Raw genomic sequence first — 23,040 nt, 5'->3', positions numbered from 1 at the left:
ACATATAATTTTATATAAAGAATAAAAATACACATTAAGGGGACTGCACATTATCTCTCAAAATAGACATAAGCTGACATGGCCCAGACTCGAATGTGAGCCCCATTATATGCATACTTGATGTGATATGAACCTCAAAGTTTTATACACAAGACTGTATGTTAACTTAAATTTAATAGCTATCTGATGAAATTTCATTAACATTACAACACAATGAGGTAGAATAACCCACAATGCACACCTGTAAATAAAAGATCCAATCCAGTGTCAAGTTGTAGTTTTAGGGAACTTTCTATCAGAATTAAAAGGGGCACACCTCTTTTGTGCATACATTACACAGACACACAAACTTTCTCTGGATAAAAAGTCATGGATTTCCAGTGTTCCATCAGGATGCTATAAAACTCTTAGAGGAAAACACAGGAAGACCATTCTTTGACATAAATCATAGCAAGATCTGTTTTGACCTACCTCCTAGAGTAATGAAAATAAGAACAAAAATAAACAAATGGGACTTAATGAAACTTAAAAGCCTTTGCACAGCAAAGGAAGCCATAAACACAATGAAAAGACAACCTTCACAATGGGAGAAAATATTTGCAAACAAAGCAACTGACAAGGGATTAATCTCCAAAACATGCAGATAGTTCATGAAACTCAATATATTTTTTTAAAAAATCTGCAAAATATAGGGCTTCCCTGGTGGTCCACTGGTTAGGAATCTGCTTTGCAAATGCAGGGGACACTGGTGCAATCCCTGGCCCAGGAGGATCCCACATGCCCTGGAGTAACTAAGCCCAGTGCCTCACGGCTACTGGGCCAGCACTCCAGAGGCCAGGAGCCGCAACTACTGACGCCTGAGTGCCCCAGAGCCCGGCTCCAACGAGAGAAGCCACCGCGACAGGAAGCCTGCACACCACAACAAAGCGGAGCCCCTGCTCACTGCAACTAGAGGAAACCCGCGCAGAACAACAACTCGGTGCACTAACAACGACAAAATTACAAACAGTAAATGCTGGAGAGGACGTGGAGAAAAGAAAACCCTCTCACACCACTGGTGGGAATGTAGATTGATATACCAACTATGGAGAGCAGTCTGGAGAGTCCTTATACTGAGAAAATCAAAATTCAAAAAGACACATGCACCCCAATGTTCATTGCAGCACTATATACAATAGCCAGTTCATGGAAGCAGTCTAAGTGTCCATCAACAGATGAGTGGACAAAGATGTGGTTCCTATACACAATGCAATATTAACTCAGCCATAAAAAGGAATGAAATTGGGTCATTTGCAGAGACGTGGATGGACCTAGACACTGTCCATCTGTAATTCTCATACAGACTGATGTCAGAAAGAGAAAAACAAATATTGTATATTAACACATATATGTGGAATCTAGAAAAATGGTACATATGAACCTATTTGCAAGGTATGAGTAGAGATGCAGATGTACAGAATGACATGTGGACATGGGGGATAAATTGGGTAATAGGGACTGACTTATATACAATACCATGCGTAAAATAGATAATTAGTGAGAACCTGCTGAATAGCACAGGGAATTCAGCTCAGTGCTCTGTGGTGACCTAGAGGGTGAGATTAGGGGCAGGGGAAGGCAGTGGGAGGGAGGTCCAAGAGGGAGGGGATATATGTGTATATATACATAACTGATTCAATCTTGCTTTTTAATCAGACAAAAGGTTCACAGAGGTCAGGGTTCCGTCCTGGTCCAACAGCTCATTAGGTCAAGTCCTAATTCCTGTAATTCCTAGTCGGTGCTTGGTCTAGCATATTCACAGTGACTCCACTAATTACTTGTTTACTAAAAGCGTCCAAAGTCATGGCTGACTATGTCTCAGCTTTTAAAAGCAACTTAGTTATGTTTTGCTTATTTTTCACACAATGATAGCTTTTAAAATATAATTTAGGAAAATCTCAACTCACTTGGAAATATATTGACAGACTGTCTTCCTTTGTGAAAGAATATAATTATTTGCCTATATTACATTTATTATTTATATTGTATTTATACTTAGGAAATAGATATTGCCTATATTACATTTATGTTTGTCTACTTTACACTCTGAAGATATAGGTAACTGCCAATTATTAAGACACACCAATTTTAATTTTTATTCTAAGTTACACATTTTCCTCAGCGGCAATAGCATGTGTGTGTGCTCAGTAGTGTTCAACTCTGCGGCCCCATTGACTACAGCCCGCCAGGCTCCTCTGCCCATGGGATTATCCTGGCAAGATACTGGAGGGGGTTGCCCTTCCCTCCTCCAGGGGTCCTTCCAGACCTGGGAATCAAACCCGTATCTCTTGGATCTCCTGAAATGGCAGGCAGATTCTTTACCACTGTACCACCTGGGAAGCCCACACACTTCCTCAAGCTACAGCAAAGAAACAAACTGAACATTTAGATTCATAAGTGAAAAAATGCCTAAACTCCACTGTAGGAAAGGGTGGAACCAGAGATAAGAGGAGGATAGAACATGGTTCAGATGCCTCTCCTCCATCAGTCAGAGAGGTCATGATCTCCAGCAGCAAACAGAGATGAGAATGAGGCTGTGCTCCAATGGGGGTCTCAGCACCTTCACAGGTGTCAACTAACCATGGTGTCATAACTTATTTTATATCCATATTTCAGTAGTATTTAACTTACTTAATTTAATCCCCAAGTCAAATATGATACAACATTTCCCACCACATTTTTTTTAATGTTTATTTATTTGGCTGAGCCAGGTCTTTGTGGCACATGGAATCTCAAGTTGTGGCATGCGGGATCTAGTTCCCAGACCAGGGATTGAACCTGGACACCCTGCATTGGGAGCACTGAGTCTTAGCCACTGTACCACCAGGGCAGGCCCTCCACAACTTTCGATAAGACTGTTTTCTTACCCTTAGAAAGGAGCAAGAAAAGGGAAGACTGTTCCATCTCTACCCTATAAAAATGTTTTGACTCAACTCTGGATTTTAAAAAAAATGAGTAAAGAGCCATTACTATAGCACAAGGCATCGTTAATTTCTCTTATAGTTCCATCTCAAATTTTACCCAATATTCTTCCACATTGCTTCTCATTCTTTGACTCTAGTTGATATTACTATACAGCAAAACTTTGTGCTCAGAGCGTCCCATCATTTTTGGTGACAAATTCTGTCACAGACAGGTAACAAAACTGCAACTATTTTTATGGTGATGACAAATGAAAAACCTTTTTAAAAAATGCCTTTGTGATTGAATTACTAACATACCAGTATAGCTATAAAAAGACAACATTGTTGAATATGAATTACTGACACAACAGCACTAATAATTGAGTACCTTTTAAAATCAATAATTATATTAATAAGTTTAATAAGTAGTATAGCTGCGTTTCCTATTGCATTTCTACTTCATCGATTTTCTCTCATTAGAAATAAGATTTCTCATCATGAAGCAGATTCTCAAACAAGAATTCTTAAGCATGAAGGGGGTCACTGAGGAAAGCTATAAATACCCTCTTAGAGAGAGTCCATGTTGCCATAGACATTTTTCCTATGAGCTTTACTTTTTTATATTTTCTGACAGATTTTCGATTTTCCCTTAACCTAGTCTCCATGTATTTAGATTCTCCATCATGACTTTCCTCCATTAATTTACTTTCCATATCTATTTATCTCTTTTATTCCAATACACCCACACCACTTGTGTAGCACCCATCTGTCCTTTGAAAACTCTATTGAACTATACATAAAAGCTTTTTTCCTTGTGCTTAATTATATAAATCATGGTGATTTAGAGAAAATCATATTCCACAAGGACTGTTTCTCTGGTGGAGGTCTATTTTCTCCCCAAATACGACTAGCAGCAACCAACCCTTAACAGATTTAACTAAACTCTCCTATCAGTAGCATCCCGATTCTACTCAGGTTATGCAACATAAGTAGAGCTGCTCTTCATGAAAACAATCTTTTTACACAAGTTACTCCTCAGGAGTGTCACATGCGAATAACAACAGGATACCACCACTCACTTGAAGCCTCTTAGAAAGCATCACTGTGTGTCTCCTTTTGTGCAACTGTTACTGAATTTTCCTTCTAGAGCAATTACAGCTCAAGAAAAGCCAAATATATTTATGACCTGATAAGGCAAAAATGATTTGCAAAACATAAAGTCAGAAAAATGTGGGAAGCAGAGTGACACAATCAATAAATAGCTCCACAGCAAAACAGGAGGAATACAGGAGGCAAATCTACACGTCAGAGAGAAGCACCCCCAGCCTCATCTCTGCCCAGCACCTGGCAGTCTGCATAAACACACAGGTGAGGGGGCCTTTCTGAGATGTGATGCTGGACCTGGGGTGTGTTGCCATGGAAGTGAGGAGCCCGATTTCCTCAGCTCCAGCGTACCCTCCTCAGCACTTCTGGGGACAGTGACAGCTTCTTTCTTTTGTTCAGAAACAGTTCTAGAAACGACCCTGCCCCTTGCCCAGAACACTGAAAGACCACACTGTTTTGAGGCCACATTGCAACCAAATTACATGAGAGGGAGATTTTTCATTTCCATTCCTAAAATTAGCCTCTTGCATGTGCGCTAGCGCAACAGAAATAGAAACACTTGCTGAAAGGGCCCACTCAGTGGCGATCCAAGTTGCCAGTGCCTTTCAAACACACAGCTGAACCCACAGGGCAGGCACAGGACACTAGGCACTAACACTGATTCTGGAAACTGGCTGTAAAATGTTGGTCTCAAGAGGTGGGTGGTTTGTTCTGGAGAGGGTTTCTGGGGCACAGAGGACATACAATGCTTTCCTAGCAGATGCTGGTGCCAGAGCATTAGAAGAAAAAACAGATTTCCCAGTAAGACTTGTAATAAATGTACTTAATTGACTTTTCAGCAAACTGCTTGTTTCTTGTCTCTAGCCCTCTCCATGATGCAAGATTCAAACTCAACACAAATTACCTGAGAGGGGGATTTTTCATTTCCATGGGTGAAAATAGCTTTAAAAATATTAGTTTTTACCTCATGGTTGTATCTGAAAGCTAACTGATGTCTTTAAAGGATAGTATTTATAATAAAATCATCAGATAAGTAATCATCATCCACTTTAAGATATTTTCTCCTGGTGAACAGACTGCATCTCAGACATAGCACATAAACGCTATTGGTTAGGTCTGGATTAAAAAAATCTTTGTGACCATCAAGAAGAGGACAATGGAATGAATAAAGAGATCCAGGCAAGGGTTTTGCATTTAGGCTAAAATATCAAATGTCACTGGGATATGCCTCAAAAACCACTACTGTATCTACTAATTTCCCTGCTCACCTGCCTCCCAGTCATCTGAACGAATGACCGTCTCGGACCACATGCTGTGAAATAACAATTTCTAAGTATACAGATATGAGTCGGTGTGTTTGTATAATACAATTTTATGATTCTGAGGTATTTTGGAAATGTGTCAGGAAGGAGAAGACTCTAAAACACGTTTTTCTTTCATTTATGATGGATACTGCAGCCTGAAGAACAGTATTTCCCTGAAAGCAGGAATAAAGGACTAACAAATCTTAGATGGCTACTCAGATCTAATGTTAATTCTTAAGATGATGGTGGTTTAGTCGCTAAATTGTGTCCGACTCTTGTGACCTCATGGATGGTAGCCCACCAGGCTCCTCTGTCCGTGGAATTCTCCCGGCAAGAACACTGGAGTGGGTTGCCATTTCCTTCTCCAGGGGTTTTTCCCGACCCAGGAATCAAACGTGGGTCTCCTGCATTGCAGGCAGATTCTTTACCGACTGAGCTACGAGGGAAGCCCTTTTCTTATTTTTTTTTTTAAGATAAATGTTTAAAAAAAGAATTTGACAGTAGGACAAAAATAGATATAGCAGCTTAATTCCAGTGAATTAAGTTAATGGTATGAAATGATTAAAGGCAGTACTGTGTGTACACTAGAGAGAAAGCTGAACAGGCCTACTTCTTGGCCTGAGTCAGTCTGTAATTAGCTGTCTGACCAGGCACTATACTCCCAGACTCTGTGAACCTTACATGCCTTTTCTAAAGGAGGGGGTTGTCCAATCTGATACAAAACTAAGGTTCTAGTCAGACTTGAAAATTTATAACTTTATCCAGAGCAAGCTGTGTTTATGTGTAAATATACATGAAATAGGTATGTTCCTTTTAAATTTCATATAAAATTCCTGGGACTTCTCTGGTGGCCCAGTGGTTAAGAATCTGCTTTCCAATGCAGGGAATGCAAGTTTGATCCCTGTTCGGGAACTAAAATCCTACATGCTATGGGGCAATGAACACCCAGTGCAGCCAAAATAATAATAGTAATAATAAATTTTATATAACTACAACTTTATACCATCTTGGGTCCTTTAGTTACAAATGGCTATGTATGACCTTGTGGGTAAATCTACCTTATTGGATTTGAAAGTTAATGTAATTTCATAGACAGCAGCTACATTTATTTAAGTAACACACAATTTTCATTTAGGGTTCATATCATATTAAGTGGGCTTCCCTGATAGCTCAGTTGGTAAAGACTCTGTCTGCAACGCAGGAGTCCCCGGTTCGATTCCTGGGTCAGGAAGAATCCCTGAAGGAGGGATAGGCTACCCACTCCAGTATTCTGGCCTGGAGAATTCCATGGACTGTATAGTCCATGGGGTTGCAAAGAGTCAGACATGGCTAAGCAACTTTCACCATATTAAGTATATACATAGTGGAGTTGATAGACCAGTCTGAGCAGTTTTATCATTATATGTATTATAAGAAGGTAGATGCAATCATTTGAAACATTTTTAAACATAATTTGTAAAAAATGTTGTTAGTTTATGTGTTCAAGGAAGAATATCCCAGGTCCACGTTATTTTTAATGACCATTTATGCCAACTTTCAGAAATGCATTTTCAAGGTTTACCCATGTTGTCTTGTATGGCAGGATTTCCTTCTTTTTTAAAAGGCTGAATAAAGATCTATTGTATGTTTATACCACATTTTCATTATCTTTTCACCTGCTGATGGATATTTAAAGTTGCTTCCATATCTTGGCTATTGTTAACAGTGCTGCAATAGACATAAGAGTGCTAATATCTCTTTGAGATCCTAATTTCAACTATTTTGGGTAAATTGTCTGGAAGTGGGATTGCTGGATCAAATGGTAATATTACGGCAGGAGAAAGAAGCCAGTCACAAAAGGACCAACATCACATGATTTCACTTACATGATGAGGTATCTAACACAGTCAGACTCACAGGAGCAAAAAATAGAATGGTAGTCGCCAGGAGTTGGGAGAGGGGGAGGGAGAGATGAAAAGTCACTAAATCTACATGTGTAAAATTTTCAATACGCAAGGTAAGTTCTGAAGATCTAAAGTACAATGTTGTGCCAATAGGTAACAAGACTGTATTATACACTGAAAAATCTATTGAGGGTAGACCTCATGTTGTCTTCCTCACAAAATTTTAATAACAGTATAAAAAAGCATTTTCTTTTCAAATAATACCTAGCAAATAATAATAATGCATTTTCTGAAATTAATGAGACTGTTCTTACTTTAGGACACCTTTGAAATACTGTGTTAACAAGCCGGACTTCCAGTGCAGCTTAGTTGTCCTCGGAGGATACTGCAAAGGCTGTGGCACAGCAAAGGATTCTGTGCTTACTAGTGATGACCTCCACAGCAGCCGTACTGACATTTCATCCACGCCTCCTGTGAGCTCCTCTTCACCACCAGACAGAACCAAACTGAGTCTTCACTACATTTTTCTATTTTATAAAAAATCCTTCATTCCGGGACCTGGTAACTTTGCATGGGTGGAACACTGGACCCAAGCTTTAATTACACTTAGGTCTATGAAATGTAAGAGCTAGGAGAAACCTTGTCATTTACATATTAGGAAATGGAAGCCTTTGCAACTACTCCGAGAAAAATCCACAAGCATTTATGACACTCATCCTGGTTAGTTGTATTTCTAGGGCAAAGTTGTGACTTTCTGTTCATTATATACAATTTTATATAAAGAATAAAAGTAGGCATTAAGGAGATTCCTTCATCCAGGAAAGGTTTTATGTAATTTAGTCTAAATACTCAACCAACAGCAAGGAACCTTGCTACAGCCACAAAAGGTATCTGATACACTTGGAATTCCAATTGTCCACTATATTCTTATTCCTGCTTATCCAAAGACAAGTGGACTTTTTTTTTTTTTACAAACTTGGGAATTAAAAAAATAATACATTCTAATCAAGGCACAGTGAGCAAGTTCTTATAATTGAAAATCAAGTGTTCAGATACTGATACTAATTTATACAGGGATGTCAGCTTGTCACATTGAACTGACCTTGCAAATCAGCTCACATCATGCAGTCAGAAATTGTTTCTGAAGGGAAATTTCATGATTAAACATCTAAGAATAAGTTACATATGTCTGTGTTATTTAGTCCAAGTCTAAGACTTCTACAAGGATTCAGCTGACATGATTCCCACTGCTCTGAGGTCCATTTACTATATTCCATCCTCAGATCTGATCTACTGTCCATGTTTTCAGTTTTTTTTGTTCATTTTTTGCTCACCAATTTCACTTCATTTCAGTATTTATACAAGTAGTTGCAAATGGTGATTCTATCATACCTATCTTAGCTATAAATGAAGGCAACACTCTCAAGTACAGAATTTTAAAATGAATAATATTTTTGATACTTTTGAACTGAGTCAGATTGTATTCATTGCATAAGTCCAAGAGAGTATTGCAAATAAATCTTCTCTGCATTAAAGTACTTTAGACACAGAAAAAGCTGAATTCTAAAAATTATTTTTCCTTCTTAACATCCATCACTGAAATCAGCAAGAATCTGACAATAATTGACAACATCTTTTTTCTTTCTGAAAAGTACATATGATAATGGTGCCTCCCACATTAATAACATCCTAGGTTCAATAAAATATGGGGTTCTTAGCCCTTTCTTGTAGAGAAAACCAAACCCAAAACCAACAGCAATCTTCTTTGATGAAAAACAGCAATGCACTTAAAATCATATGAATTTGTAAAAAATAAGTAATAGCATCTATTCTTAACTACGCAAATATTTAAATACACATGTGCATATCAGGTATAGTTGAGGATTCTTCTGATCCCCCTTCAAGACCTCTAAAACTCACTTTCACAGATTTTTAAAAATCAATTTTATAATTATTTTCCCATTTGTTTGTACCTCTTTTTCAATAAGACAGCACACATGCATATACCCAATACTTGGTGTAAATTTCAATTCCCACTCAGAGCAGAAGCAAGAAACACACCTCTTTTTTCCCTCTCTTTTTGTCGCTTACATTCCCAGTTGCCTCAGAGACAGCATAACATGTATAAGATAAGCTAATCACATTTTTTAGGTTTCTTGGAACAGAGAAGTTAGATGTTGTCAGTGAATGTATTAGCACAGTCATACCCTGATCCAATATAAAAAGGAAAATGGCAAAGAAATTTTAAAAATACAAAGTATAAAAGAACACGAGAAAAAACTCTACCAGTAGTATTTTATTTCATAATGCAAATAAGCCTTTCTGTCATCATGAGCATTGACATATGTACAGTTTGAGAAGGGTGAGAAATAGACTCATTTCATTTAATCTCCAATGACTGACCAATAAAAGAAAGAAAGAGACATTCCTACATGCAGTACCTGACAGTCTAAACCATCATCAGTGAGCAAAACTAGTTTAAAAACAAGGTTTAAAAGACCTAAAACAGCTTTCCAAAGTCTTTGGTTAATTCTTTGTATTAATGTTTATATATCTTCTCCTGACTTATAAACACTCTTTGTCTTGACATTTAAATTGTTTACTGTTAGAGGTTTAATTTTCTCTTAGTCACTGATGGAATAGAAAGAGTCACCAGAATGTAGAAAGAACACTAGTGACTAAATGTTGAGAAAATTCTTTTTTATGAAATATTAAAATACATTACTGTTTACCTGTCTGTCAAGGAGACCAAGTCAGAATTAGCAGATTTGTTCAACTCTTCAACAAAACATTTCCCAAGAACCATGACCTCAACCAACATCATTCCAAGATAAACAGCCCGTGGAAAAAAGTAAAATACATTTTTAAGTAAAATACATGGCAAGGCCTTAAATCCCACAAAAGGTACCATTTTATATTCATCCAGGAAAAGAAATTAAGCCCCAAGGTAAAAACTATCAATTACTGTCATTTCTTTGTTGCACTCAAAGTGTTCAATTATATCACAAAAAATTTTAGGAAGTACTCATTTAGTTAAAACATGAAATCTTCAAACTACCTATAGCTCTCCCTAGCTCACACATTAGCACATCTTCCACCGAAATAAAGTCCCTTTCCTATGTTCAACAACAACATGCACGACAGATGTGAGCAGGACCATCAAAGCACTTTCTACCCTTGTTTTCTCTTTCTTCTTCCTTACAAAATGGTATGACATTCTTATTTTAGACATATGTACCCTTTAGTATCATGCTTAAGAATCTGGACAATATGATGATTCATTATGAAAAGCAGTCATGCTGTACATTGATGAATGACTATTGACAAAATGATGTCTATCATTTAAAGGAGAAAATGTAATTGAGACTTTAAATTCCAAATAAAATACTATAACTCAAATGACACTGACTAGCTGTGAGCTTCTAGAAGTCACCCACCTGGGGCAGCATGCGATTTTCTTCCTCCAGCTGTCTTACTCTTGCCTCCAGCTGCCTAACATAGGACAAGGTTGATTCTAAAATTGAAAAGAAAGAACTCACATTATACACACAGGTCTTGTTTGGTACACTGTCAGGCTACTTCTGGCTCCATTTATTTAAATCAGGTAGTGACTACTTAGTCTGATATTTAGAAAAAAAGATCTCTCCCCAGAAAAGCTATAACAGAAGCCATTAAAACTCTTAAGTGGTTTGAACAACTGCACAATGTTAAGGAGAATCAGAGAAATACATAGGTGGTAAGATTGTAGGGGTCTGTACACCATGCAGCCTTCAGAACATTAGACATTTTGAAGATAGTTATTGCCACTTTTCTACTTATTTTGTGCATTTTGAGCTTTCCCATACATAAGCCTTCTTGTAACATTCATTATAACCAAGCTAAATTACAAGGTCTTTTAAAAAACTGAAAATATAATATTTTGAATACCCAGCTGCCTTCATTTTCTCAATAAACTTTTCAAATATTAAGAGGAATGGTTTGTTCTTCTCACAAATCCATAGATACCTATGACCGAATCTAGAGAACAGCTACAAAACGGCTAAGTAATAAAGCTAGTCTCAATTTTGGCTCAAGTTTTTCCCTATTTAGATAAATCAGGGCAGACTTGAAATTTGTTGTTTTCCTTTCTTCAACAAGCTCAGGTGTGTGCTGACAGCTCAGAATCATGTTAGTGTCTGTGAAACTCTAGATTTTATAGCTTTACATTGTGAAAATGTGGTCCACATGTGGAACAAGGTGGAGTTTCATTCTGAGCAACCATTTGACAGCAATGCTTCTTCATTAAACCAAAAACAATCCAGAGCATAGCATCATACTGCAACATAGCTGGAATTCATTCCTTAGCCAAGAGCAAACATACTTCAGGTACAGTGAAATGTACCTGACCAAAGAATCCCTTCAGAGCACATTTACACAATTAATATTGAAGCAACAGATCCTCAGTACATGTTCTTCAGCCTCAAAAATACAAAAGAGTAAGAGGCAAGGCCAAGTTGGTAGTGGATTTAAGAGGACAGCATTTGAAGCCCCTGATAGTCTGCACTTAGGATGACTATGTGTGCAAATGAATACCTTGACCTGAAATTCGTCATGGAAACTCTATAATTTTTATATGAAAATTGGTTATATGAGCCCAGTTCCATTTTGTGACCTCCAAAGCAACAAAATAACATTTTATTTTCTTAAAACACATAAGAAACTTCAGTACTTAATTCACAACATAAAAATTAAACTCACCCCTAACTGGCTTATAGCCTGTCTGTTTTCATGAATGTTTGCAGAAGTCCCCATCACTAACATTAATAGAACCATCCACTGATCTCACACCAATGGTGATGACTTGCCTTGAGCATTTCTCAACAAGACAGAAGAAACACAAGGTAGAGGAAACTGGTGACATTTGCTAGAAATATGTTCTCATTCTTTTTTAGCTCAATGAAATGTTATGTGTTTGCCTTATAGGCTTCAAGAGGGGAAAAAGTGTGGTATAAATGAATAACAAACTTACTGATTTCATGAATATGTTTTACTCTAGCAAATGAATAAGTGATTTGCTGATCATCAAAATGTGAATGTATAACAGATTCCCTGATTTACACAGTTCTACAAGCTCCCCTCTCTTAAAAAAAAAAAAAAAACTTAATAAATGCCATTGAAGTGAAAAGGTGCTCAGAAACAGTCTATGTAAACCATGAACAGATACAATCCTTTTATACTTTGTTCACAATTTATACCCTATCTTTATTGTACTTACTGCACTATCCTTAAGGCTAGGGTACTGAAAGGAGCTATACAGAGTGATTTAGGTAACAGTTGAAATGCTACTAACTCAATAACTATCTTCAGTCACTTTAATCTATTTCTCTTCTTTAAATCTTTGTAGTTTACATGTTTGATGACTCCATTAAGTTTCTACTTACATTATGAAAGGCATATCATGTCAATTCCAAAAAATGGGAAATTCCTGAATTTGGAAAACATTCCTTAACTGCAATTTTTACTGTCAAGTTACAACAGATGAATTCCAAATATTTGTTTCAAAGCATTCACTGCAAATATGGGCAGGGACAGGAAATGATAGGGAATATTTTCAGACAGGCAACGTAATGAAACAAGTTAGTTCTACAGTAAAGGCAGAGTTAAGGAAAGTTTCGAATTCATTTGTTCCACACAAGTATTTATTGTGTCGCTGATGTCTGTCAAGGCACTCCTGGGGTTGGGATGGAGAGAAGGCCAGTTATTGGAAGTCTTAAGTTTCTCAGAATGCAGACTCCATTTTAAGATTACATGCCCATGTGCTGTGTTCCAGAAGGTCCTGTTCTTCCAGGTTCAGTTTCTGTTGCAATTATTACTTAACAATGAACGGATACAATCAATGGAAAGACTCCTCGTGTGTGTGTGTGTGTGTGTGTGTGTGTGTGTGTGTGTGTGTGTGTGTGTGTGTGTGTGTGTGTGTGTGTGTGTGTGTGTGTGTGTGTGTGTGTGTGTGTATGGAGGAAGAGGGGACAGGAAGAATAGCTGATCTGCATAAATAAATACAAGAATTCACACTGTTCACTGTTTAGTTCATCAAGAAACTGATTATATACTGGTTTTACATGGGAGTAGAGCAGGCACCCTTTTTTTCTGGAATATACTAGAAGATCATCACTGAATCCCTGAGTCCCTATATGAAGAGCTATTGAGGAACCATTTAATCTTTCAATTGTGACATGACAGAAAAACAAATATTTGTTTTGTTAAACCTTTACAACTTCAAGATTTGTTACTGCACCATAGGCTAGCCAAGCCTGACTACTAGTACATAACCAATAATGGTACAGAAAATATGTAAACATTTTAATAAAACATAAAAGGATAAAGTGTAAGAAACTCCACTTCAAAAAATACATCACAATCCACATCCTAGTCCTAGTTGATCATTAGAAAAGAAAGATAAAATCTTTTAAGAACAAAAAAGAGCCCTTTGTGTGCTGGAATATATTTGACCATGTCTGCGACAGTCCCTTCCGCAGGCTGCTGCTTCCTTTCCCTTCCTTTCTCAAGGACCTTCCAGAGTGGTGTCAACTCTAAGCCAAGCTGGTCTTTCATTACACCCAGGGAGTGTGGAGTACAGCTGTACTCCCAGGAGAAGTATATGACAGAAATAAGTGTTTTTATTATAAAATGATACATACATGCATGTGCATGCACACACACAACTACATTAGAACATGCTATCATTTGAACTGATCGCTACATTTATACCAGTGGCTGACAGCTGTTAAAACAGATTTTGGGTGTCATTTTTGGCTTTCAGAACTGTGAGGATGAGGTTCCAAAGGAGCAGCAAGATTCCCTGCAGAAAATAGCCAAATATGAGGCTATACATAGATGTCCAACATATTAAAGAAGGATGCTATCTTCAAGGAGTGTATAAAGAGTTGAGGGGAGATAAGGAGGGGAAAAAATAAAGCAATAAGGTAATATGCTATTCTGAGCTGAATCATGTGAAACAGGAGTACGCAAAGATCAATATTGTCTGTGGTTCTTCTGAAGAAACCTCACTAATGGATCAACAAGAGCTTCAGAGATCAGACAGAAGCCAGTGAAGTCACAGGATGGACAAGAATGATCCTGCTATAAATGAGGGAGAGAGAAGGAATTTACATGAAAGAAGAGAAGGGGATATACTGGGAGCAGACAGAGGAGAAGCCAGTTACGTCCCAGTCTCATGGATCTGAAGAACCAATGTCAAATCACAGATATGCAAATGGTGAGATTTGCTTTTTACTTCCGCCAAGAGCATTTTCTATTTCCACCCTGGGAAATCTACAGACATCTACACATTAGAAAAGCTAGGTGAAACAAACAATACCACTGTGAAATTCTAATGACATTCTCAGGATTTTTTGGGCAAATCTTGATCACATTTTCAAGGCAGAAACCATTCTCTCCATGTATCTCACTCTCTTTTTTGAACCTATATGGAACATGAGTTCACAGTATCTCTTGCAATAAAACAAGTCTAAGAAACAGTCATAAGAATTCCACTAATAAACATCTTCTAATTGATTCCACTTTTAAAATTGAAATATACCTAAGCGATTCCCTAATCTAACCTATCCCTAATCCCGACTCATTTGGCAGATGAGAGAATAAAGTCCAGAAGCTAGTGAATTTGGCCTCTGACACTGGGGATTAGCTACATACATTCAAAAGATTTTGTTTCATTCCTGGGGCATCACAGGGATTCCCACTGCGGATCTTCTAATCACTGAAGTGTCAAGCTTCTCACACAGATCATTAAATTCTAACTTCTTTTATTTTTTCCTGATTTTAGATATTCTGGATGGACTTTTACCTTTAAAATAACTTGATATTCTCCTTGGACAACATCCTGGACTTGATTTCACTTCAATTTACCTGAAATGCATTCAGTCATATAAAGTAGCTTGACTTTTTTTTTCTCTGCTAGTTTGAAAATACCCTGGTCAAAATATTAAACCCTCTAATTTCCCCTTTGGTTTCTAAAGTGATGTTTCTCTCCCTGGAGGACTCCCATCCATGAAATCAGCCATGAGTTCCTCTGCTCATTGTACCTAAAAGGTTTACTGTTGATATTTGCAACTGGCTAAGGTTTGTCAAACTTCTAAGTGGTTTTGATTAGACGAAGTGCCATCTGGTCTTTAAGATTTCAGGGCAAAAAATTAAATTTGGTAATGGTCCATTCTAAAACACATTACAGCATTTGGAAGGATGTGCAGGAGGAAAGTCATCTGGAAGACTTTTGCTGCTAAGACAGGCCTTAGCATTTCTGAGGCTAAGTTAGTCTCCCTCAGCCAGAGAAAGTCTAACGGCCAGATGATTTCAAATCCGTAGGCAATCTCTTTAATAAACTCCAAACTCTAAAGACACTCCTTGAATTAGTTCCAAATTAATCCCACCATCCACAGGCTTTTACATATTCCTGAGGGAAAGTCTTCAGAACTATATATTTTAAAAATTATTATGGTTCTAAAAGTGTTACTCTTTCTTCCTCAGGCAAGCAAAGTTCAGCCTCCTACTTAAGAATTAATATTAGCTCCAGAAGTATAAGTGATTACCATTTCTCACTATAATTTGATGCTTTTCTTATTAAAAAAAAAAAATCTTGTTGGCATCAGCATTTTAGGATTTGCCTGGATATTTAACTCAGACTGCTTTATTGGCAGAGATAGAATTTTTTATTTTTAATGGGATCTTTAATTGTCCTCAGTAGGTTAAAAAAATGATGTCAGGTCTTGCTCTGGTTCATCATCTACGAAGCTAATTCTACTCTTGTCAGACCTTTCTCTAGGTGGCAATCTGAAAGAAATATGAGATGGTTATTTTCTATTCCAATCCTCCCATGTGGAAACCCGTTCACTGTTTTTCACTGACCCCAACTTCTCTTTGCTCTGGGTCTCTGCCCACATCTTCCCTGCCAAACAATCTTTCTCAGTCTAGTCTATAATCCTTATTCCTCTATACATGTTATAAAAAACAGCTTTATAATGAGATGCAGAAAAGATTTCTACCTGTGTATGCTGCTTGGCTAGTCTCTACCTCTGAAGGTCAATAATTGTACAATTTTAAATTCTTCTCCCTCCGTAAGTGCCTTTCAATTTTCCTTATCATTTGCCAAGAAATCATATATTGAGTGTCCTGGGATTTTTCTTTACATAGTTTATGTTGTTGCTGTTGTTCAGTCGCTAAGTTGTGTCCGACACTTTGAGATCCCACAGACCACAGCTTGCCAGGCTCCTCTGTCCTCCACTATCTCCCAGAATTTGCTCAAATTCATGTCCATTGATTCAGTGATGCTACCTAACCGTCTCATCCTCTGTTGCCTCAATCACCTCCTGCCCTCAATTTTTCCCAGCATCAGGGTCTTTTCCAATGAGTTGGCTTTTTGCATCAGATGACCAAAGTATTGGAGCTTCAGCTCAGTCCTTCCAATGAATATTCAGGGTTGATTTCCTTTAGGATTGACTGATTTGATCTCCTTGCTGTTCAAGGGACTCTCAAGAGTCTTCTCCAGCACCACAGTTCAAAAGAAAGCATCAATTCTTTGGCACTCAGCCTTCTTTATGGTCCAACTTTCACATCTATACATGACTACTGAAAAAACTATAGCTTTGACTATACAGACCATGGTCAGCAAATGATATCTCTGCTTTGCTTCCAAGCAGCAAGTGTCTTTTAATTTCATGGCTGCTGTCCCCATTTGCAGTGATTTTTATGTTATTTATTTTCACATTTCTTGCCCAAATATGCTACATTAAAACATTCCCTTAAACCCTACACAGTAACTGCTGATGTTCCCTGCAGGGATTTAAGACACACTTGTTGATTTCCTGTAACATCAATTCTTGGTCGTCATCAATAGTGATTATCTGCTGTGTACCAGACACTCTTCTAGATGCAGATAAAGCAGCAAGCAATAGCAAGAGCAATAAGCTTGTGAGTTCATGATAGCACATTTCAGAGGGGAAGACAGACAACGGAAAGCAAATACACTCTTTTGTGAAGGCAACATGAGAAACAAAGGCAGCAAGACAGAGATCTTGGGAAGAGAGATGAGCACAAGTAGGGCTGCATGAGGAAGCCTGGCCTGGGAAGAGTTCTCTGGGGAAGACAAGCTGCAAATAAGTCAACTATGCAAATGGCAAGGGGAAGAGAATTCTCCCCATCAGGGAAGGGTGTGCACAGGCTCTGCTGCAGAGTCCCTTCTGGGGTCTAGCTGTGAAGGGGGAAGGGACAGCAGCTTGAAACTGGGACCTGTTTATCTCATCACCTTTCTCCACTACTTACATTTTTAAAAAACCTTGTGTTCTCTTTGGCTATTTACACTTAGACCTAGACTTTAATCCTTTGACTATTGGGTTTCCTTTGTGACAAAAGCCTTAGCATTCCACTTGGCTACATCCTCTCACACATCCTGCTTCCCTCCCATCAGGAAATTTTGTTGACCCTGCTGCCAAAATATCCTGAAAACCCAACCTACTAATAGTCTCCTAACAGGTGTCCTCTCTTCTATCCCTACTTCCTTTCCTGGATCTACTATCATGCAAGATCTATCTCAAACCCACAGCAGCCAGGGTTTTCTTCCTAAAATGATGTCCCATCACGTCATTCTTTTAAACGCCACAGGAGCTCACCGTTTTGTTCCACATAAAAGTCAAAGTCCTGGGGCTCCTCTGGTGGTCCAGTGGTTGAGAATCCGCCTGCCATAGCAGGGGACACAGTGTCAATCCCTCGTCCAGAAAGATCCCGGACGTGCCACAGGGCAACTAAGCCTGTGCACTGGAGCCCAGTAGCTACAACTAGTGAGCCCACTTGCCCTACAGCTCCTCCTTCAAAATGAGAAGCCACTGCAATGAGAAGCCCACACACAATTAAAGAGTAGCACCCCTGCTCTCCGTAACTGTGCACAGCAACTAAGACTCAGTGCAGCCAAAAATAAATAAATATATACTCTTAAAGTCAAAGTCCTTAAAAAGCCCAGCAGGATGCCCGGCAAGTCACCTCCCCCAGGCTTCCTTTCTATTCCCAAACATCCCAGGGACACTTGCTTTTGTTGTCCAGCTTCTGGGCTGCTGGTCCCCCAGGGAGATGCTTGGCTAATTTCCTCACTGCCCCCACCTCCACCCCACATCTTCCCAATCTCTGGTAGCTTGTTCTATTTCCTTATTTTTCTTCAAAATACGTTATCACCTTCTATCATATAAACTGTCTTATTCACATGCTACGTTTACTCTATAAGCCCCATCTCTCCTCATCAGAATGTCAATTCCAGGAGGCAGGGATCTTTGCTGTGTTGGGTGATGCACGCCACATGCTTAGAATGGTGTCTGGCACCATAAAAATTTATTGAACAAATCAATAAACCAATTACACAGATAGTGTCCTGAAAGGTCACTGTTTCATAGGACAAGTCTACACGTTTCAATCACACCAGGGAAGACAGTTCGTATTTGAATGGAGCCAATATCAATTCGGTTGTGCCACTGAACATGAAGAACATTCTATAGAACACTAAACTTTGGGGGAAACACTGGGGAGGTTCTCAAATTATGTCAGATCTAATCATTGGTGGGCCATTTTGGTAAGAAAATCTAAAATGTGTTTTCATCAGGCTCAAAAAAAAAAATTGTTCTGTATTGGGGAGGGTGGTGCATGGAGAAGGAAAAAGGGCAAGAAGGAAAGTCAAGGTGAGGGAGAGTAGGAGGAATAGACAGAGAGACAAATATAAAAAGAGTCATGGAAAATGCGCCAATATGAAGCATTTCTGCCACTAGTATCTTGGAACACAGTATTTCCAGATGGAAATTTGCTTAAATTGATAAGGTTCCCCTTTTTGGCTAGAAATGCCACTGGAAGGAATTTGAACTTCACCTGGACATTCCCCTCCCAGCCCATCCCTGCGACGGAGGGGTGTGTGAGGGGGAAGGCAGGAGAGCAATCACAGCTGTGGGGCATGGGGCAGGGGCCAGCTGGGCCCTTTGTGAGGTGCTCTGAGCTGTCAGAGAGCAGCCTGAGGAGGGCAGAGAGCAGTGGTCCATGTCGAAACAGGTTATGTTTCTTCATGAAGAGAAAAACCTGTCATTTCAAAGGAAAAGAGAACAGAGCAATGTGCTGTCCTGTTTATTTTAATTAGAATGAAGGCTGGAAATGAAGGCTTTTCCCGAGAATGCTTTGACAGGAAAAATCACAAGTGCTATCTCCTGAGAGTGCCATGCAAGGGATATGTTTTTGGAAACAATCCAGAGTTTGTTTCACTAATTATTTTCTATAAAAGAGTAAACAGTTAAATGAATATGGAAATCCAATGATGTGCACATAAACCAATTTAGAAAACAGAAAAGAAATTCAGGGCCTATGTCTTAGCTTTGTTTCAGAAAATAATCACCGGACATTTTTCAAGTTTCTCCTCTTTCCAAATGAGAGTGTTTGTAAACTGAGAAAGAATGGCATTTTGTTGCCTATTTGCCAACATCCACCCGTACCTATTCCTTGGGAATTAGCACCTGGTTGTTTCAGCTTCCATTTCTCTCTAGAAACGAGAGGCTCTATATGGCAAGTCCTTGGCCTTGTAGTTACATTCCAAGTTGTCCTATGACTCACACAGCTCTATGAGTGAAGGTGCCCCATAACTTTTGGTTGAAGAAATGAATGAATGTCCTCATCATTCGGTTCCCAGCTGCTCTGGTTGCTTCTCTAAGTTTGGTGTTCCCAGAACAGTTTGAAGCATTTAACTCAAAATCCAGTCAAATTTCCACCAGAAGATCACCAATAACAAGCAATCTAAACTGATGTCTGGCTTAGAGGAAGTTTGTGTGCCCTCAAATTGCTTTCCCTTTGACTTTGCTCTTTGATAGCATCAACCCTATGAAGGAGAAACTAGATAAATAGCACTGAGCTGGCCTAAAGGACGGGTGACTCCATGGAAAATATTTCAAACTCTAAATAGCTGTTTAGTGTATCATTTTAACAGTTACCCCGGGTTAAAATGTGCCTTACTTTCCACTGCTATGTTGCTGCTGCTGCTGTTGTTATTTCCCAGGGAAAAATGACTGCCTTTTCCCAATGCTGGAGGATAATTCATGTCATTTTAAGAAATGTACCAATTTCCTTCAATGTATGTGGCCCCCTTGTAAGTGCATCTTGTCAGCACTGTTAATGAATGAACAAGGAAGCAAATCTATAAGAAAACAGATTTTCAAAAGACAGTAAGCCTATATAAAAATTTTTTCTTTGGATAATTATTTTGATTTTTATATATATTTAGATGTTTTTAAAAGCCTATATACAATAGCTTTTTATTGTCATACTTTTCTGCAAAATAAAATATTTTATGGCATTGTACAGCAAAGCATCATTAGTTTGAATTTCATCAATTAAGAATTCATAAAAATTTTGTTCAATTCTGCCTATATATAATCTCTGCATTGGCTATGAAAAGCAGTGGGCAAAACAAACTCAGAGAGTGACAATTAAGAAATAATTGCCTTACATAAGAAAAGCAAAGTTTTCACAATGTTTTAGCATTATCTATCCATACACAAAGTGATATAGATAGATAATGGATGAGTCTATCAGATAATGTAGCCATTATCTGATCTATCTAAACTATTGTAGCCAAATAGTTTAGATAATATTGGAAAGACCAAATACTGTGGAACTTTTTTCTTTGTTGTTAGCTATTTTAGTTGTATTAACAAGCACTTTGGACTCAGTTAAGATACATTTATTAAGTAATTACTATGTGCTACACTCTCGTGTGCTATATTCACTCTACTGAAAACAAAAAGGGCTCTTCTGCTCAAGGAACACTCTAGTATGGAAGACAGATGGACAAGCAAACACCAACATATAAGTAAGCACACTGCTCCCCTGTACACTCGCCATAACTTTAGCTGAGATCTAGATCATCAGAGAAGACCTGAGGCATCCAAACTGAAGCTTGAATGTAAAGTTTCTCGGAACAAACTTTCCAAATAGCAAGAATAAAATTTGTAAAGTTCCCAAGAAGGGGATGAGCCAGAGGCGCTCAACAAAAAGAAAGACTGTAGTGATCTGAGAGAAGTGAGGGGAGATGAAGTTGGAGGAGCAGAGACAAGACCCACGATGTCAGTGAATCAACAAAAGGAGATGTGATTTTGTACTATTTGGAGCAGGGTACCATTGGGGAAGGGAGACTGGTACATTACAGTGGCATCAGTTCAATGTGTTGGTCACATCAGAAAAGACCCTCTTGCTGGGAAAGATTGAAGGCAGGAGGAGAAGGTGAGAGAGTCAATTCCTAGGCAGTTTGATAAGAAGTCCAGGGTCTCCCAGAAGGAGAAAGGTGTCTGAGGCTCTCAAGGAGGGGATAGGGTTCTGGCAAGTTCAAGGAGGAAAGGACAAACTTTTTTTCCCCCTACATTTCTTAGTAAGGATTTTATAACAACAATACATTCTGCTTGAGGGCAGTTTCTCCTTCCTGAAAAACTTCTGACTAATCCTGTTCTTTCTATTGTTAAGTTCTAATCCTGTTATCTTAAAATGTAAATTGTGGGAACGGGTCTAGTAAGATCTTTACAACCTTGAGACATTCTTTTGATTTATTGTAATAACCAATTGAAAAAGTATATAACTCCTTTTTCTAAGACTAGAGAGGGGGCCACTCTCCTTCCCCCTTCTGATATCGATGTCAGAAGCTTTCTTTGTCCCTTTTCACTGTAATAAAACTCTGCTACACAAAAGCTCTTGAGTGATCAAGCCTGGTCCCTGGTCCCAAAGCCAAATCTTCTTCTTCAGAGATCACCAATCTGACATTGTTCACAGTAAGCTATCAAAGAGAATGACAGAGGATGAGATGGTTGGATGCCATCAGTGACTCAATGGACATAAGTTTGAGCAACCTCCAAGAGATGGTGAAGGAAAGGGAAGCCTGGTGTGTTGCAGTCCATGGGGTTGCAAACTGAGTGACTAAACAACAACAAATCTCAGAAGTCTTATTAAATACAGCCAACACAGGGCACCCTGGATATGTTCACGATGGTTTTCATGCCCTTTGATTTCAGAGACACCTGATCATAGTGCAGGAGGGAAGGGCAAGTTTTAAGAAAACTCTGTATCTTTCTCCATTCCCAAAGATTCAATCATCTTGTCTCACTAAGCAATTACCAGGCAACAAACAACAGACTAATCAGTTTGGTCAAGCAAGTATATCAGATGATACTCATAATAGCTAATAATTTTAATTTGCCTTATCATTTATCAAGCACTTCATTAAAGGGGCAAAGGCATTTTTCACATGCAATAATGCATTTAATCCTGACTGCAAGATCATGAGAAATACTGGACTGGATGAAGCACAAACTGGAATCAACATTTCCAGGAGAAATATCAGTAACCTCAGACACGCAGATGACACCACACTTATGGCAGAAAGTGAAGAAGAAATAAAGAGCCTCTTGATGAAATTGAAAGAGGAGAGTGAAAAAGTTGGCTTAATACTCAACATTTAGTTGCAGGATATAAAATTAACACACAGAAATTCCTTAGAAATATCCGCTAACAATGAGAAAGCATAAAGAGAAATTAAGGAAACAATACCATTCACCACTGCAACAAAAAGAATAAAATACTTAGGAGTATATCTACCTAAAGAAACAAAAGGCCTATACATAGAAAACTATAGAACACTGAGTAAAGAAATCAAAGAGGACACAAACAGATGGAGAATATACTGTGTCCATGGATTGGAAGAATCAATATTCTGAAAATGGCTATACCACCCAAAGCAATCTATAGATTCAA

The 23,040-nt window shown here is 38.4% G+C and overlaps 1 protein-coding gene across 4 annotated transcripts in view; it reads right to left on the bottom strand.

Moving 5' to 3' along the window:
• Positions 1-23,040, bottom strand: part of CCDC85A (coiled-coil domain containing 85A) — a 208,148-nt gene that overhangs the window by 36,693 nt on the left and 148,415 nt on the right. For 3 of the 4 annotated variants that reach the window (XM_043468613.1, XM_043468610.1, XM_043468611.1), the window contains exon 3: positions 10,671-10,747. The exons of the other annotated variant lie outside the window; for it this stretch is intronic. In XM_043468613.1, coding sequence (XP_043324548.1) covers positions 10,671-10,747 — 77 coding nt within the window. The remainder of the gene's footprint in view (positions 1-10,670; positions 10,748-23,040) is intronic. 4 annotated transcript variants of the gene reach the window in all.

The sequence above is a fragment of the Cervus canadensis genome, chromosome 5 (assembly GCF_019320065.1).
Source record: "Cervus canadensis isolate Bull #8, Minnesota chromosome 5, ASM1932006v1, whole genome shotgun sequence".
Classification (NCBI taxonomy): domain Eukaryota; kingdom Metazoa; phylum Chordata; class Mammalia; order Artiodactyla; family Cervidae; genus Cervus; species Cervus canadensis.
Note: the sequence above shows the minus strand (reverse complement) of the source record. Positions and strands in the feature narration are given on the sequence as shown.